Source organism: Pituophis catenifer, unplaced genomic scaffold (genome assembly GCF_029215685.1).
Source record: "Pituophis catenifer annectens isolate HBS135680 unplaced genomic scaffold, rPitCat1.0.hap2 SCAF_4, whole genome shotgun sequence".
Taxonomy (NCBI): domain Eukaryota; kingdom Metazoa; phylum Chordata; class Lepidosauria; order Squamata; family Colubridae; genus Pituophis; species Pituophis catenifer.
Genome location: NW_027256884.1, coordinates 78,491,905 through 78,507,170, shown reverse-complemented (window position 1 = coordinate 78,507,170; position 15,266 = coordinate 78,491,905). Strand labels below are relative to the sequence as shown.

The window sequence follows — 15,266 nt, the reverse complement described above, 5'->3', positions numbered from 1 at the left end:
TTCAGGGAGGTCTTATTATTTTGGGGTGCATGGAGGAAACCAGAGAAAATGGCGAGGACCGGCTGCACATGTGTTTAAATATTTTCAGGGAGGGCTTATTTTTGGGGAGGGGCTTATTTTAGTGCATGTGCTCAAAAGCCCGATTTGGGCTTATTATCAGGGGATGTCTTATTTTAGGGGAAACAGGGTATTAAATATCGCTGTAACTTTATACCCAAATTCTTTTGACATATTTTGACATTCTAGGAATTCATGTTTATTTGGCATTGTTAAGATGGTAAAACTAGAATTGTGACTATATTTTAGTACAGTACTGTTGAGACTTGACATACCCTGTCCTATAGGAACATAAATTAGTGATTGTTGTAGAATATCAGATTTGGTTTTTGAGATTATAAAAAATATTCTGATGTTATTGATAGCACATCAGATCCAGAGCTACCTTTTAGATTTCCATCTCAAGGGTAAGAGAATTAATGTTTGAAAATTATTATCTTAAGTGACCATTAAGAACAAGATGCAGAGAATGAACAGCATTTTGCATATAAGCCAGTGGAACTTTTGAGAAATTTGAAAATCTATTCATTCTGTTTCAGGATGTTCAAGCAGATTCAGAAACAAAAGCAAACAAGTTGAATTTGAATTGTGGAATCCTTGGTGCTTTCTGAGTTTGGTTGTTTGTTACATATACTCTCTTTTATTGGTAAATTAGAATTTAAGATGATAAGTCATGTAGACTTTTTATAAACAATACTTGTCATTTCAGGTTGTCCAATAAAAGCAATAAACTTTTATGTTTGATAGTCAAGATGAAATCTAAAGCATTTGAATAACTACAACAAATATAATATCAGATATAAATCATACTACAATGAGTTTGAAGTAAGGTGATTATATAAAATTTAAAATTAGTTTATTTGGTTATTTTGGATGAGCTTTTGTTCTTCATGCTGAGAAACAGAGAACTGATTAAAATGTCCTGCACTATATAGTAACCCACCATTTCATTATTGCAGGACCTGAGGGAAATACATAACAAGCAGCAGCTACAGAAGCAAAAGAATATAGAAGCTGACAGACTAAAACAGAAGGAGCAGGAGAGGAAAACAGAGCTGGAAAAACAGAAAGAAAACCAGAGGTAAGCTTGAATTTGGAAACCATATTGTTTCATAAAGGAATGGACCAAATCTTGAACAGCCAGTTATTTATAGACTGGAAGGACTAATTGTCCATATGTTTGGAAGAAGCTTGGCTTTTGGCATGGATGCATAATTTTCTTTTTTGGTTTCTTTCAAATAAATTGTGTCATATTTTAGTATTTTCCAGAAAAGTATTGATAGAAACATTTTATATTTAACAAACTAGCAGTGCTTCTTTAATTTAAAGTATTTTCCTGAAAGTGCATGGCTAAAGTGTGGCTTCTCCGAGGAACCAGATGATACCATACAATTGATCCAAAGCATGTTTCTCATCTGGGATCCAACTATCACACGTTCGATTTTTATTTATTAGTATTTTTTTGCTGTTGTATGTCAGTATGTGTGTATGTGCATAATTATATTCAATTAAGATGAATTTAACTTTACTTTAAATAATACCCTAAATATTAGATAGCTGATTATCTGATATATTAGATTCAAGCTAACAGTAATTCTGTGTGTATGGGTCCTTGGTGCTTTCTGAGCTTGATTGTTTTCTTGTAGACGTTTCATTACCCAAACTAGGTAATATCATCAGTGCTAGTAAGGAATGGGGTTTGCTCTCAACTTATATTCTAGTGACTTACCCTGTCAGTGTTGCTGGGAACAACAATCAAGAAATAAAAAATGCCCCAATCAAAGAACTGCCAAACAAGCTAACATTAAACAACCCAGCCAAAGAACGACCAAAATCACTCCCACCAACATCTCTGAATATCTCCCTGAATTTTTAAGAACTTTTTAAGTTAAGGCAATATATTAAAAGTTTTGCCATTGTTTTGCCATTGTTGAAACCATTGAGGCATCTTGCAAGGAAATATTTCTACAATGGCATGGTTGTATATTTCTAAATATCATTTATATGTTTGCATTAATTAGAAAAACCCAAGACAGAGAAAGACAGTGGCTTGACAGAATACAACAGGAAGAAGAACATTCACGGTCAAGAAAAAATCAAGAGGAAGAAAAACAAAAATGGGAAGAATTAAACAAAAAGAAAGAAAATGATGAGAAGAACAAACAGGAAGTGCAAGAAAAAATGAATAAATTTTTTCATCACCATAAAGATTCAACAAAACCAACTATCCAAGCTCCCTGGTCAACTGCAGGTACAAAATAATGGAATACTCAGATTAAATGCTCCTAAAATCTTATGTTCTTCTCTTCATGTACTGTGGTAGATTCTCCTGATTGAAGATTATATAGTTGTCCCTGTTTTTCTCATTTTCCAACCAGCAATTGAATATATTTTTATATTTATTATTTTTATGATTGCATTTTAAAATTTTACTGTAAATCATTTTGAGATGCATTTTGAAACCAGTGTAGAACCAATGAAAAATAAATATTTTGTTTTCAATTAATTATTACTATGAACCACGCAGATTAAATTGGAAGCAAATTAGATGCAGATTAAACTTGAAGCAGACTACAATTTATCTTTTGTTTTTTCCCAATGCACAATAGAACCTCAGTGTTTATAAGTCTCTAAACGAAATCTAGGACAATATTCGAATATATTCATATTACTATTTCAGAAATACGATTTAAAACTTCTATTGATATCCTATTTTTCCCCGTAATTTAAACTTTGTATGCATGCTTATCTTTCTATAAAGGAAGCTTCTTTTGGGGGTTCAATGAAAAGTACTTACCCTAGAAACAAAATACAGTTCAATGCTAATACAATCTTTTAACCAACATGGCTTGAGTGCAGTGCTCAAATAACAACAGCACACTCAAAAGGAGATATAGCCAAAATAAAAATTAAAAAATGTATTTTTGCTTCTTCTTTTCCCTTCCTCAAATTTCTATTTAGATGAAGCTGGTTTGATTATTTTTAAATATAATTTGATGTCACCCTTTCATGCTCGTGTACACACAATTATATAATGAAAATTCAACTTAACAGACCTCTATACAAGATACTTCACATGCTATGGAACAGCTGGGAGAGGAGCCAGCTAATTTATTTCATTTGAATAATAATGTAGTCACTTGTTATATGCACCATTTGAATGATGACATCATTGGGCAAATGATGTAAATGGCACATTGTTCAATTTATTGATTAATAAAAGACCTGTCCTCCTAATTAGACATTTCAGTGAACACCCTTACTTGGTACAAGCACATCTTTTTTTTTCATGTAGTAGCATCTGAAATTTTATAGTATGGGTGTGATTAGTTTTTATTCATTTATTTTTTATTAAAATAGTAAATACAAATAATGAAAACACCATCCAAAAATATAGTTAACAAACTTACATACAGTATAATGATTAAATAAAGTAAAGGTAATATCAAGAAAAAAACACTAATTTAGAAAGTTGTGAATGTATTTTGCAATCTGCAGTTTAGCCTCATATTGTAATTGTGTTTAAATGAATGTTTGAATGCTGCTTCTGCAAAAATTTAGATTACATTGAGAATGTGAATGCAAATGATGCTGTTGCATGCAAATTAAATTTGTCTCTTGAGATGTAATTCAAAAACAACATATCTGTTTTTGTGGATCTAGAAAAGGCTCCACTAACGATTTCTGCTCAGGAAGATGTAAAAATAGTTTATTATCGAGCTCTGTATCCTTTTGAATCCCGGAGCCATGATGAAATCACTATCCAGCCAGGAGACATCATCATGGTAAGAGAAAAGTGCAGTTTTACCCCAAAATTACAAATACTTTTCATATCTTAATAGAGGGGACATGTTGTGAAAATAATGGGGCTCTGTAATAATATTTGGGGATGTTATAGAGACTATAAGGCTATAAGAAGGCAAATAGTGAAAACATGATGAATAAGGCTGTGCCGTATTTTGGATTTGAAGGCAAAAAGATACTTTGGAGGTTATTGGGCCATGACCGTCTGCAACTGGAAAAAGACGTACTTGTTTTAAGGAGTTGCTGGCTGGTATTCCTTAAATTAAGGAGTTCTAAACATCTAGAAAAGTTGGCTTTGTAAATACTTTTTAAACTTGCATTCTATTTTTTTCTATAGATGTAACTATTTAACCTTCCTGAAGCCTAGAAAATTTTTACAGTTCCTGTATAAACAGGAATAAGGAGGGAAATATCAGTGGAAGTTTAGAATGAACATAAGCCTTCTTTCTTAGACAGGGTTTTAATTATTTGACATATATAATCTAAATACTGTGCACTTTATAGCACTAGAAAATGATTTTTTTTCTCTGTGTCATAAAGTTTAAAATATTAAATCTAATATGAACTTTAATTTGATGTTCAGGTATGCTGCTAGATCTTAACTTTATGATTACATGAAGTTTATTTATACTTAAAGTTGTGTTTATAGTTTTCTAAAGTTAAATGAAAGAATAGCATGAAATATGATTGTATGCAGTTTTCTTTCATGTTCAGTTTAGTAAATTTTTTTCATATACAATACATTCAAGGCTGTAAATCTGTGTTTATATGACAGTACTAGTACACAGGATTTGCATCACATAGATTGAACATGAATAGTTTTGGTTTTTTTTTAAATTAGGGATACCCAACCTGAATGCTCCATGCATTTTTGCAACATTCAGCCAAATGTTCAAACTGGATTTGCATTTTTATCCACTTACCAAATCCTTCCAAAGGATTTGAGATAGGCAGATGTTGATGTTTGATGGTATTAAAGGTATCTTTCTTAATATAAGCTGTTCTAAGTAAAGCTATATTTGCCAATTGACTGATGGTAATTTTGACAATGCCAATGGTGCCTCAGTTATTTTGGAATTGCGCCCCAGGTGCCTATTACTATTGATACTACCTTTGCTTTCTTTTGCCAAATTGTTCTATATCTATTTGCAAGTCTTTGTATTTTGTTATCTTGTCCAGTTCTTTCTCTTCTCTTCTGCTGTCTCCAGATACTGCCACATGCACAATCCAGACTTTTTTGTTGTTCTTATCAACAGTTGTTAAGTCTGGGGTGTTATGTGGCAGGTGTATGTCGAATTCTAAAATCCCAGAGCACTTTAGCTTCTTCATCTTTCTATTACTTTCTCTATTTTATTCATATGCTTGCAGGCAAATTTTATTTCTTACAGATTTTCCAGTCCACCATTTTTGTTACTTTGTCATGCCATTGCCATAGTAGTCTATGCAGTCTTGTTTCAGCAGCTAACTAGGTGATCCACTCCTTATTCACCTTCTTTACAGAGGTGGCCTTTGACTTCTCTTGCTGTCTTCTCAATTCTGTGAATATATTTGTTCTTAGCTTGGTCTTATACAGCCCCTCTGTCTCTTTCTTAAACTTTCCTGGTCTTACATGTTACCAGGTCTTGGTTTTATCTGCTTTGCCTGCTATTTTTTAATGTACAGTACTGCCCATATAATACTTGTCTTCCCATATTTCTTTACTGTTCTTAATTTGGTCTTTCTTGTAGGCCAGTTTGGTCTCTCAACAGGCCTTCCTGGTATATTAGCTCCAGTGTATTTTCTTCATTGTCCTTCAGATGTTCCTCTAGTGCCCTTTTTTTCTTTCTCAACCATCTGATGCACTTGCAATATTTCATGCCCATCTATTTTCCTTGGCAAGTAGAGTCTGTCAACATCACTGCAAAAATGAAGGGCATGATTCATTATCATTATTTTTCTGATCTTCCTATCCAGGGCTTTTAGTTCTACTTGAGTCCAGCCTACTATTCGAACGGTGTATCTAATAACTGGAATCATCCAGGTGTCAATTGTTTTGAAAGTATTTCCTCCACTGAGTTTGGACTTTAAGAACTTCTTCACTCTCTTGATATATTCACTACTTTTTCTTGACTTCAGTATGCTTGATGTCAGCTTGAAAGATGCCCAGCTATTTGTAGTGATTGTCTTCATCCAGACCCTTGATGTTATTTTTATAGGGCATCTTGATTCCTTCAATTTTTACTATTTTTCCCCATTTGATAATGAGGGTGGCACAGTCCAAACTCCATTGTAATATCTTTGTTGTATATTTGGACTGCATTAAACAAGAATTCTGTTTCAGGTGGTGTTTTTCCATATAGCTTCAGATCATCTAAGTATAGGAGGATAGTCTGATAGATATTTTTGATGCTTAATAGCATGGCTTTACAGACCTGTAAAGATTGTAAATGCAAGGATTGGTCACAAACTTTTTCATTATTGTCATAACTCTGAACGGTTACTAAAAGTAGTTGCTAAATGAGGAACTACCTACTGGTATATACTGTAACATTGAACAATCCCTCTCAGCTCATTCATTTATATGCATACCTCTGAAATGCTTCTCTTTACACCTTTTTTAAAATTTAAAATGTTCAAATGTTCTTTCTAACAAGGAGCCAGACACATGCAATTAGTTGTATTTTTTTTTTGCATTTTTATCTTAGTATAATAAACACATTTTATGATAAATTTTAATACAGTATATAAATCTAATAAATAATGAAATATACACTATTACCTAGTTGAAATGTATTTGAATATAAGTAGCTCAGGTTGGTAGTTGAGTTGTTGATCTGAGCTCCGAGCTTGGCCATTTGGTTGCAAACGTTTCATCACCATTCGAGGAGACATCGTCAGTGCGCTTTGAATTGTGCTAATCTGACAGAGCATTGGTCTTTAAATACCTTTTTATATGATGCAAATTAGTGAGGATATTGTTTATTCAGCTACTTCTGAGTCATGGTCTGACTTCAGACTGATTGATTGCCTGGCTGTTGTTACTAAGGCATGGTCTTTGGTTTAAAGTATTGTCTGTACTTTAAAGTACTGACAAACAAGCAGAATTCAAAATGTACTGACAATGTCTCCTCGAATGGTGACGAAACGTTTGCAACCAAATGGCCAAGCTCGGAGCTCAGACCAATAGCCTAACACTATTACCTGATATTGTTTCCTTCAGATCATGACAATGTATGTTAATATATAAAATAAATAAGCATAGTTGTTGAATAGAGTAGAACAGAACAGAATAGAACAGAACAGAACAGAACATTTTTTTTCATTTTATTTTATTAAATTTGTATACCGCCCTACTCCCGAAGGACTCAGGGCGGTGAACAGCCATAAAATAAAACATATAGATACAAAATTTAAAATAGAGATAAAACTAATTAAATAAATTTGGCTGAGACATTTTAAAACCCCAATAAATTAAAACCAAATTTAAAATTCCATTTAAAAAGAGGAAAAGTTTAGGTCAGAACAGAATTCTTTATTGGCCAAGTGTGATTGGACACACAAGGAATTTGTCTTTGGTGCATATGCTCTCAGTGTACATAAAAGGACAAGATACATTCGTCAAGAATCATAAGGTACAACACTTAATGATAGTCATAGGGTACAAATAAGCAATCGGGAGACAATATCAATACAAAACGTAAGGATACAAGCAACAAAGTTACAGTCATGCAGTCATAGTGGGAGGAGATGGGTGATAGGAATGGTGAGAAGACTAATAGTAATAGTAATGCAGCCTTAGTGAATAGTTTTACAGTGTTGAGGGAATTATTTGTTTAGCAGAGGGATGGCATTCAGGAAAAAACTGTTCTTGTGTCTAGTTGTCTTGGTGTGCAGTGCTCTATAGCGTTGTTTTGAGGGTAGGAGTTGAAACAATTTATGTCCAGGATGCAAAGGGTCTGTAAATATTTTCACAGCCCTCTTTTTGACTTGTGCAGTATACAGGTCCTCAATGGAAGGCGGGTTGGTAGTAATTGTTTTTTCTGCAGTTTTAATTATCCTCTGAAGTCTTTGTCTGTCTTGTTGGGTTGCAGAACTGAATCAGACAGTTATAGAGGTGCAAATGAAGCATAGTTGCATAAGAAGAAAATAATTAGGCTGTAAATATTAATACAGATTTAATATAAGGTTATTTTTTTATATTTTACTGTTATTTGCCTTCAGTTATATATGTCGTGTCTCTTATATTTAGATTATATTGTCCTAAATTGGTATAATTGGAATTGCTCTCTGGTTAGTTTCCTGGATACCATCTGTTTTCACTATTACTGTCACTAAGGCTTTGTCAAAGCTTTTTGTTTCAATCAATACAGATTTACTTACATTTCATTAATTATAAAACTATTAATAATATTAAAATTCTTAAATATTCTGCATTTGGTAAAAATATTATTTATGGAAATCATTGTAGTTTTATGCTTTGAATTAACTTACTACATTTGAACAGGTGGATGAAAGCCAAACTGGAGAACCAGGATGGCTTGGAGGTGAACTGAAGGGAAAAACAGGATGGTTTCCTGCAAACTATGCAGAAAAGATGTCTGAAAATGAAATTCCAAGTTCCATAAAGCAGCTAACTGATGTGACATCTGTACCTAAAATCTCATTACGTGAAACCCCTTCAACACCTATGGCTCCACCTGTTCCTACAGATTCAAGCCCTACTAGCAACAACTGGGCAGACTTCAGTTCAACGTATGATTTCATTGGAATTTCAATTTTTCTTCCTTTTGGTAATTGTATAAGTGAATGACCGAGATAAATTATACCACTTTAACAATTAATTTCACAGGAGGTTTTAATTTACATACTGAAGCACATCTGCCCTTCATTTCTGGCATATTAGTGGTTTGAAAATTGGTCAGCACAGTAAAATTGAGTTTAAAATTTATTTTTTTCAACCCCTTTTTACTCTCTGCTCTTAGAAAGCAGTTAAAAATTTCTGTTTTTAAATTACAAACTTTAGAAAATATTCCAAAAAGAAAAGTATTTGAAGACTTTAAAAAATTCAAGCCATGTAAAGAAATCCATGGTCATAATTGCCTTCAGAAATTGCAAGCAGCTCTTGTTCCTTTCCCTCTTTGTCACTCTGTTGACAAGGTAGCGTAAGGCCTCCAGGGCTTCCAAGGCCTCATGGTGAATATCTGTTCTGAACATTTTATGTCTTGACAAGATCACACAATAGCAGTAATAATGAAAAAGATGCAGGAATCATCAATGATCCAGTATTATCATGATTAGAGAGAAGAGAAATTATGCTTCTTAACTATGGTAATGATTATATCCATCCTCTCCCTTTATGCAGTTGGCCAACAACTACTAGTGATAAGCAAGAAACAGATAACTGGGATGCTTGGGCAGTTCAGCCTTCCCTTACAGTTCCAAGCACAGGACAGTTAAGGCAAAGATCTGCCTTTACTCCTGCAACTGTTACTGGATCCTCTCCTTCTCCTGTTTTGGGTCAGGTGAGTTGATATTTGTGAGTAAGGTAAATACCATACGGGGATAAATGTTATGGGATACTTTGTATCATACTTGTGTTCTTGCTTTAGGAAATAAACAATTAATGGATTAGATAAATACCGTATTTTTCGGAGTATAAGACGCACCTTTTCCCCCCTAAAAGGGGGTGAAAATTTAGGTGCGTCTTATACACTGAATGTAGCCCCACCCATCCACTGGCCCCCACCCTTTGGCCTCTGCCTCGCAGCAGTTACCTCCTTGCAAACAGCAAGGAAAAACAGTGCCTTTCAGCTTCAGCACAGCCTAATTAGCACAAGTTGATTAGATCGGCCTCCCGACTCTCAGCTGATTTGCTCTCAGCTGTTTTGCACAGGGCTCTGCTGCTTGCTGCAAAGAGATAAATTGCCAGAGCAGATTTTTTTTTCCTTGTGCTAATCAAGTTATACTGAAAACGAAAATGAAAGTAAAGCAGGCTGTTTGCTGTTTGCTGCAACGAGGCAAAATTGCTCAAAGGCAGAGACAGGGAGATTTCTTTTTCTTCTTTTCCTCACCAAAAAAAGGTAGGTGTGTCTTATACCCTGAAAAATGCGGTAATAGAACTGATAGTTTCACTTTACATGAATAGGCAGGAAAACAACAATTTAGGAATTCTTGGGTCCATACTGTCCAAACTGAAGAATAGCACAGTAATGCTAAACAAATACATTGGAAATTTCACAGAACCATGATAACTTCAGAATAATATATTAATGTTGTGCCTTCTCATGCCCATTTTATATTTTATTGATTATTATAGTATATCAAATAAACTCAAACTAACTTCAATATCTAACTAGGGTGAAAAAGTAGAAGGACTTCAAGCACAAGCATTATATCCTTGGCGAGCCAAGAAAGACAACCATTTAAATTTTAACAAGAACGATATCATCACTGTGTTAGAGCAGCAAGATATGTGGTGGTTTGGAGAGGTTCAAGGACAAAAAGGATGGTTTCCTAAATCCTATGTGAAGCTTATATCAGGTCCTATAAGGAAATCAACAAGGTAATTATTTTATTTTGCTACATATAATAGTAATGGAAGGATTATTTTAAACAGCTGTTAAGATAATTATGCATATGGACGTGTGTATGTAAAGATTGTTTAAAGAGAAAAAGTAACGTTTCCATAATCTAAAAATAACAATATATATTTACGCATAGTAGGTCAATGTATGGTATATTCTTTTTGAGTTGTCCTCACTGAATAAGCTGCAAAAAAAATAACTGATCCTTTTTTTCTTTTTTTCTTAGCATGGATTCTGGATCTTCAGAGAGTCCTGCTAACTTAAAGAGGACATCACCAGTTTCAAAATCTACATTTTCAGGAGAAGGTTAAACTTTTAACTGGAAATATAGTGAATTGTTATATAATAAGAAATTATAAATAGCAACTGAGATCAAATTTCAAATAAGTGTTCTCTTAAATTTTGTTAAACTAAATTAAATTAAATTCTGTGTATTAAATTTTGTGCACAGTAAATGTTTTAGATTACAAAATAGCCAAGCTCTATCCAGATTTTCCTTTACCTTCTTCTCTTTACAATTCTATAGGATTGTTACTTGTAGAGATAGTCTATTGTTTAGCAATAACATTTTGGATGAGAATTCTAGCACATCTGAGAGCACACATTTGGGAAACATTATTTTGTCATATGCTATTTTTTTGTATATTCTATTGTCTAAATTATTTAATGCTTGACTATTATATTTAAATTTACTTTTGGGGTCAGAAGTCTTTTAATTGAACCCCCTTCTAGGTGGGCTAAAATATTTTGGATAGATGGCTAGTTTCTAGTTTCTGTTGAAGACCTCCAATGTAGGGACCGCCAATGTAGTGCCATTTCATGACACTATTCCATTAATTGGCAACTTTATCATCAGGAAATTCCTCCTAATACCTACCCTGAAGCTACTTTCTGATACTTTTAACCATTGGCTCTGAATCAGTGTTCCAGAGCAATAGAAAACTAATCTGCTCTTCTTTAGAAATCTAAACATTACAATCATATCTCTCCTCATCTTTTACAATCTGAACATATCCAGTTTCCTCAGATAATTTGTGTCTCCCTTCCTCCCCATTTTGGTAGCCCTGTTTTGAACTTGCTCCAGTTTGCTGGTGTCTTTTTTATAAGTGTGAACTTGACACAGTATCCAAGCGGATCTGACCATACAAAATAAGCCCTGTGATGCAGACTTTATGTTCTTGTTAATACATCTCAAAATAACAGTTGCATTTTAGCAGCTGTTTCACACTTCTGTTCTGGCCCTTGTTGAACTTGTGTTCTAGAATACCCAAATCCTTTTCAGATGCATTGTTACCAAGCTAAGCTTCCATCATCCTATACTTGTGTCTTTTATTTTTAACACCTCCCCCAATACAGTATTTAACATTTATTTATTAAATTTCTTTCTCTTCATCATTTCATCATACCATTCAAAGATGTCTAGATCTTTGTGCTTTAGAAGTTAAAGCACTTATACCTTTTATAATAACTTCTCCAAAACTTCATATTTTGTTTTCAATTGAGAACTAAGATGTGTACTCTACACAAAAAGTGTTATTATAGTTAGGCCTTCATACACTGTGATGAGAATATTAAAGTCCAAAAACCAGAAATTCTACTTTTCCCCTTTAACAGAGGAGGAGCATTCTGTTTGGAGCATCAAATGCTCCAAACAGCATTTGGAGCTGCCAATATCCAAAATTTAGTTAAAAGTGTTTTGTGGGCCATTGAGCTTTATATGACAATTATTGTCTGATAGGGAAAATTGATATTAGTTTAAATTTTCATTTATAGAACTATTTAAGTAGAAAACATGCAATTAACTGTAAACTTTGTTGCTTTGGACAGTAAGATGCGTGGCATATAAATTTAATAAATAAACTAGACAACCTATGCCCCATTGGATCATTGTTTCAGAAGTATTTCCTTACTTAAAGAGAGAAACAGAATGACTTGTTTTTTCATATTCACACGCTAAGAGAAAATGCTTTTCCAGGGGAAGTAATCCCTCTGAAATTGCTTTTCTTTTTATTCTAGAACCCTCCTGTAGTAAATTTGTGACAACTCCTTTTTAAGGGAGATCAGAAATTAGTGTATGTCACATTGCATGAAATTAATCTGCAAATTAATTAATTATAAGCATTTTCTCACTTCCAAATCATTTTGCTTTTTAGAATATATTGCTATGTACACATATGAGAGCTCTGAACAAGGAGATTTAACATTTCAGCAGGGAGATTTAATTCTTGTGACCAAGAAAGATGGTGATTGGTGGACAGGAATGCTGGGTGAAAAATCTGGAGTGTTTCCATCTAACTATGTTAGACTCAAAGACTCTGAGGTAAACTCATACATGTATATTTATTAGAAATAATTTTGCTATGTGACTGAAAATTTAAAATATGATTGATGATTACAAGTTATTGAATTAAATAAGGATGAGGTAAAGGAAGAAACATAAAATACGTTGAACTAAACTATATCAAAAATAGTTTTTATTCATTGGCAATATTCTTCAGATACTGAAGAGTATTTTAGATTCTGGTGAATTACTGTGTTCTGGAGGAGCAATTATGCTTAAAATATTATTCATCAATATACTGTATGTGTATTCTGTGTCTTAGCATAAAATGAAAATATATTTGTGAGAGTATTAAAGTATACAATTGTGGTTTAAACCATTTTAAATTGACAGGCTTTACTTTTTGGTAAACGTGTAGACAGTGTTACTTTTTCTTTGAACTAATTGAAATTAATATAAAACACTAAGTTATTTTGTCATCTTTTTTTTTAGGTAACAGTATTGACAATTCTTTATTGCTAATACTTATACAATTTATACAAAATCATTGTGTTTAGATCTTGATCATCATGCTTCAATCTATTTTCTATTTTGAGGTTGTGTGTGTGTGTGTGTGTGTGTGTGTGTGTGTGTGTGTGTGCACGCGCGCACACACACACACATATATATCTTTGGTTATTCGGGTTTTCTCCCACGTAAAGTTGGAAGTGTCTTGGCGACGTTTCGACAAAGTCTCATTCGTCATCTTCAGGCTGGTGTTTTCGGCTTCGTGCTTCTAGGAGCAAAGCCAAAAACACCAGCCTGAAGATGACGAATGAGACTTCGTCGAAATGTCACCAAGACACTTCCAACTTTATGCGGGAGAAAACCCGAATAGCCAAAGACCTACATACAAACACGTACATATATATGTGTGTGTGTGTGTGTGTGTGTGTGTTTTCTGAGGTTTTCGCGGGTGTTTGTATGTAGGTCTTTGGTTATTCGGGTTTTCTCCCGCGTAAAATTGGAGGTGTCTTGGCAACGTTTCGACGAAGTCTCATTCGTCATCTTCAGGCTGGTGTTCTCGGCTTCGTGCTTCTAGGAGCAATGTGTGTGATCGCAGCTGTTTCTTCCTTTTAACTGCCAGTGCGGGTGTGAACTGATTGGGTGGGGGCTTGGCTGTGTTCTGATTGGGTGGAGGTGTGTTCTGATTGGTTGGGGATTTGGCTGTGCTCTGATTGGATGGGGGGGTTGGCTGTGCTCTGATTGGCACCAGCCTGAAGATGACAAATGAGACTTCATCGAAATGTCACCAAGACACTTCCAATTTTACGCGGGAGAAAACCTGAATAACCAAAGACACACACACACACACAAACACACATAAACACACATAAACCCTACGAAGAAGTAAGAAAATTGATACTGTGCCTTTACAGGGAGGATATGGGTGTGGCCTACTGATGACAGCTAACGAGCTAGAAATGGATCTATTTAGGTCTCCCACCTAGCAGTGAGAGCTTGCTAGGTGTTAGAAAAGAAAAAAGCCCAGAACCGAGTAGATGAGATTCTACTGAGCTGGAGCTACAAAAAAAAACCTTGGCTACGTAGGGAAAACCTGGCTAGAAGAAAAACACACATAAACCCTACGAAGAAGTAAGAAAATTGATATATATATATATGTATATATATGTATATATATATATATATTTGGTTTTTAAATCGCACATCAATTAAGTTTCTTTATAGTATATATAAATTCCAAATGTCTAATTACATTTTAAAATGTAATGTATATAGAAATTGTAACATTTTATATTAAAATATAATAATTATTTTGACATGTGAGGTAAATATTTTTCAGTGAATAATTGAATTTATAGGCCAGTGGAAATGATATGTTTTCAAAACTGTCTAAATGCCCGTTTGAATGGCAAAATCCATATTGTATTAAGAAGTGGCTTCCACAAGTGCGGAGCTACCAAGAACAATACTGTAATTAATTCTGAATGACAACTAGAAAGGCTAGTTGCCACTCGAAACACAATTCCTTGGATGATATTTGTGGGCATTGAGTATCTTGTAGGAGGAGGCACTCTCAGGTATCCTATACCCAAACACATTAGGGCTTTAAAAATAGTTAATAATATTTTGGGGAAAGAAATTGGCAGCTAATACAAAATTTAGGAAGCAGTTAATATGATTTCTATAGGATATTCTGGAGTCCAACGTGATTGCAGCATTTTGTCCAATTGAAAACTCTTAAGTGATATACAATACAAGGTTTAGATGGCAGGAAAAAAAGTTTTCCACCTAGGAGTATAAGAATATCAGCGTTGTCTTACTATTGAGTAGAAGTGAACTGGTGATGAATTCATCTTTTTTAAAATTTTATGATACAGATTAGTTTTGTTTTGTAGCTGCAGAATATTTTTGCAGGTGTAATACAAATGGCTTTTGAACTTTTTTCTTATTAAATGTAGATTGCGACATTTAGTAAGGAAAAAGAATTAATTGAATAGCCCTTTTTAACCTAACTTTGTTTTGTAAAATATTCTTCTGTTGAATTTAAAATTATGCTC

The 15,266-nt window shown here is 33.8% G+C and overlaps 1 protein-coding gene across 5 annotated transcripts in view; it reads left to right on the top strand.

Annotated features, from left to right (window-relative positions):
• ITSN1 (intersectin 1) overlaps nucleotides 1-15,266 on the top strand; it is a 103,142-nt gene that overhangs the window by 57,061 nt on the left and 30,815 nt on the right. For all 5 annotated transcript variants that reach the window (XM_070944325.1, XM_070944326.1, XM_070944324.1 and 2 more), the window contains exons 18-25: nucleotides 1,017-1,138; nucleotides 2,079-2,308; nucleotides 3,721-3,842; nucleotides 8,345-8,592; nucleotides 9,203-9,362; nucleotides 10,197-10,402; nucleotides 10,651-10,730; nucleotides 12,578-12,744. In XM_070944325.1, coding sequence (XP_070800426.1) covers nucleotides 1,017-1,138; nucleotides 2,079-2,308; nucleotides 3,721-3,842; nucleotides 8,345-8,592; nucleotides 9,203-9,362; nucleotides 10,197-10,402; nucleotides 10,651-10,730; nucleotides 12,578-12,744 — 1,335 coding nt within the window. The remainder of the gene's footprint in view (nucleotides 1-1,016; nucleotides 1,139-2,078; nucleotides 2,309-3,720; nucleotides 3,843-8,344; nucleotides 8,593-9,202; nucleotides 9,363-10,196; nucleotides 10,403-10,650; nucleotides 10,731-12,577; nucleotides 12,745-15,266) is intronic.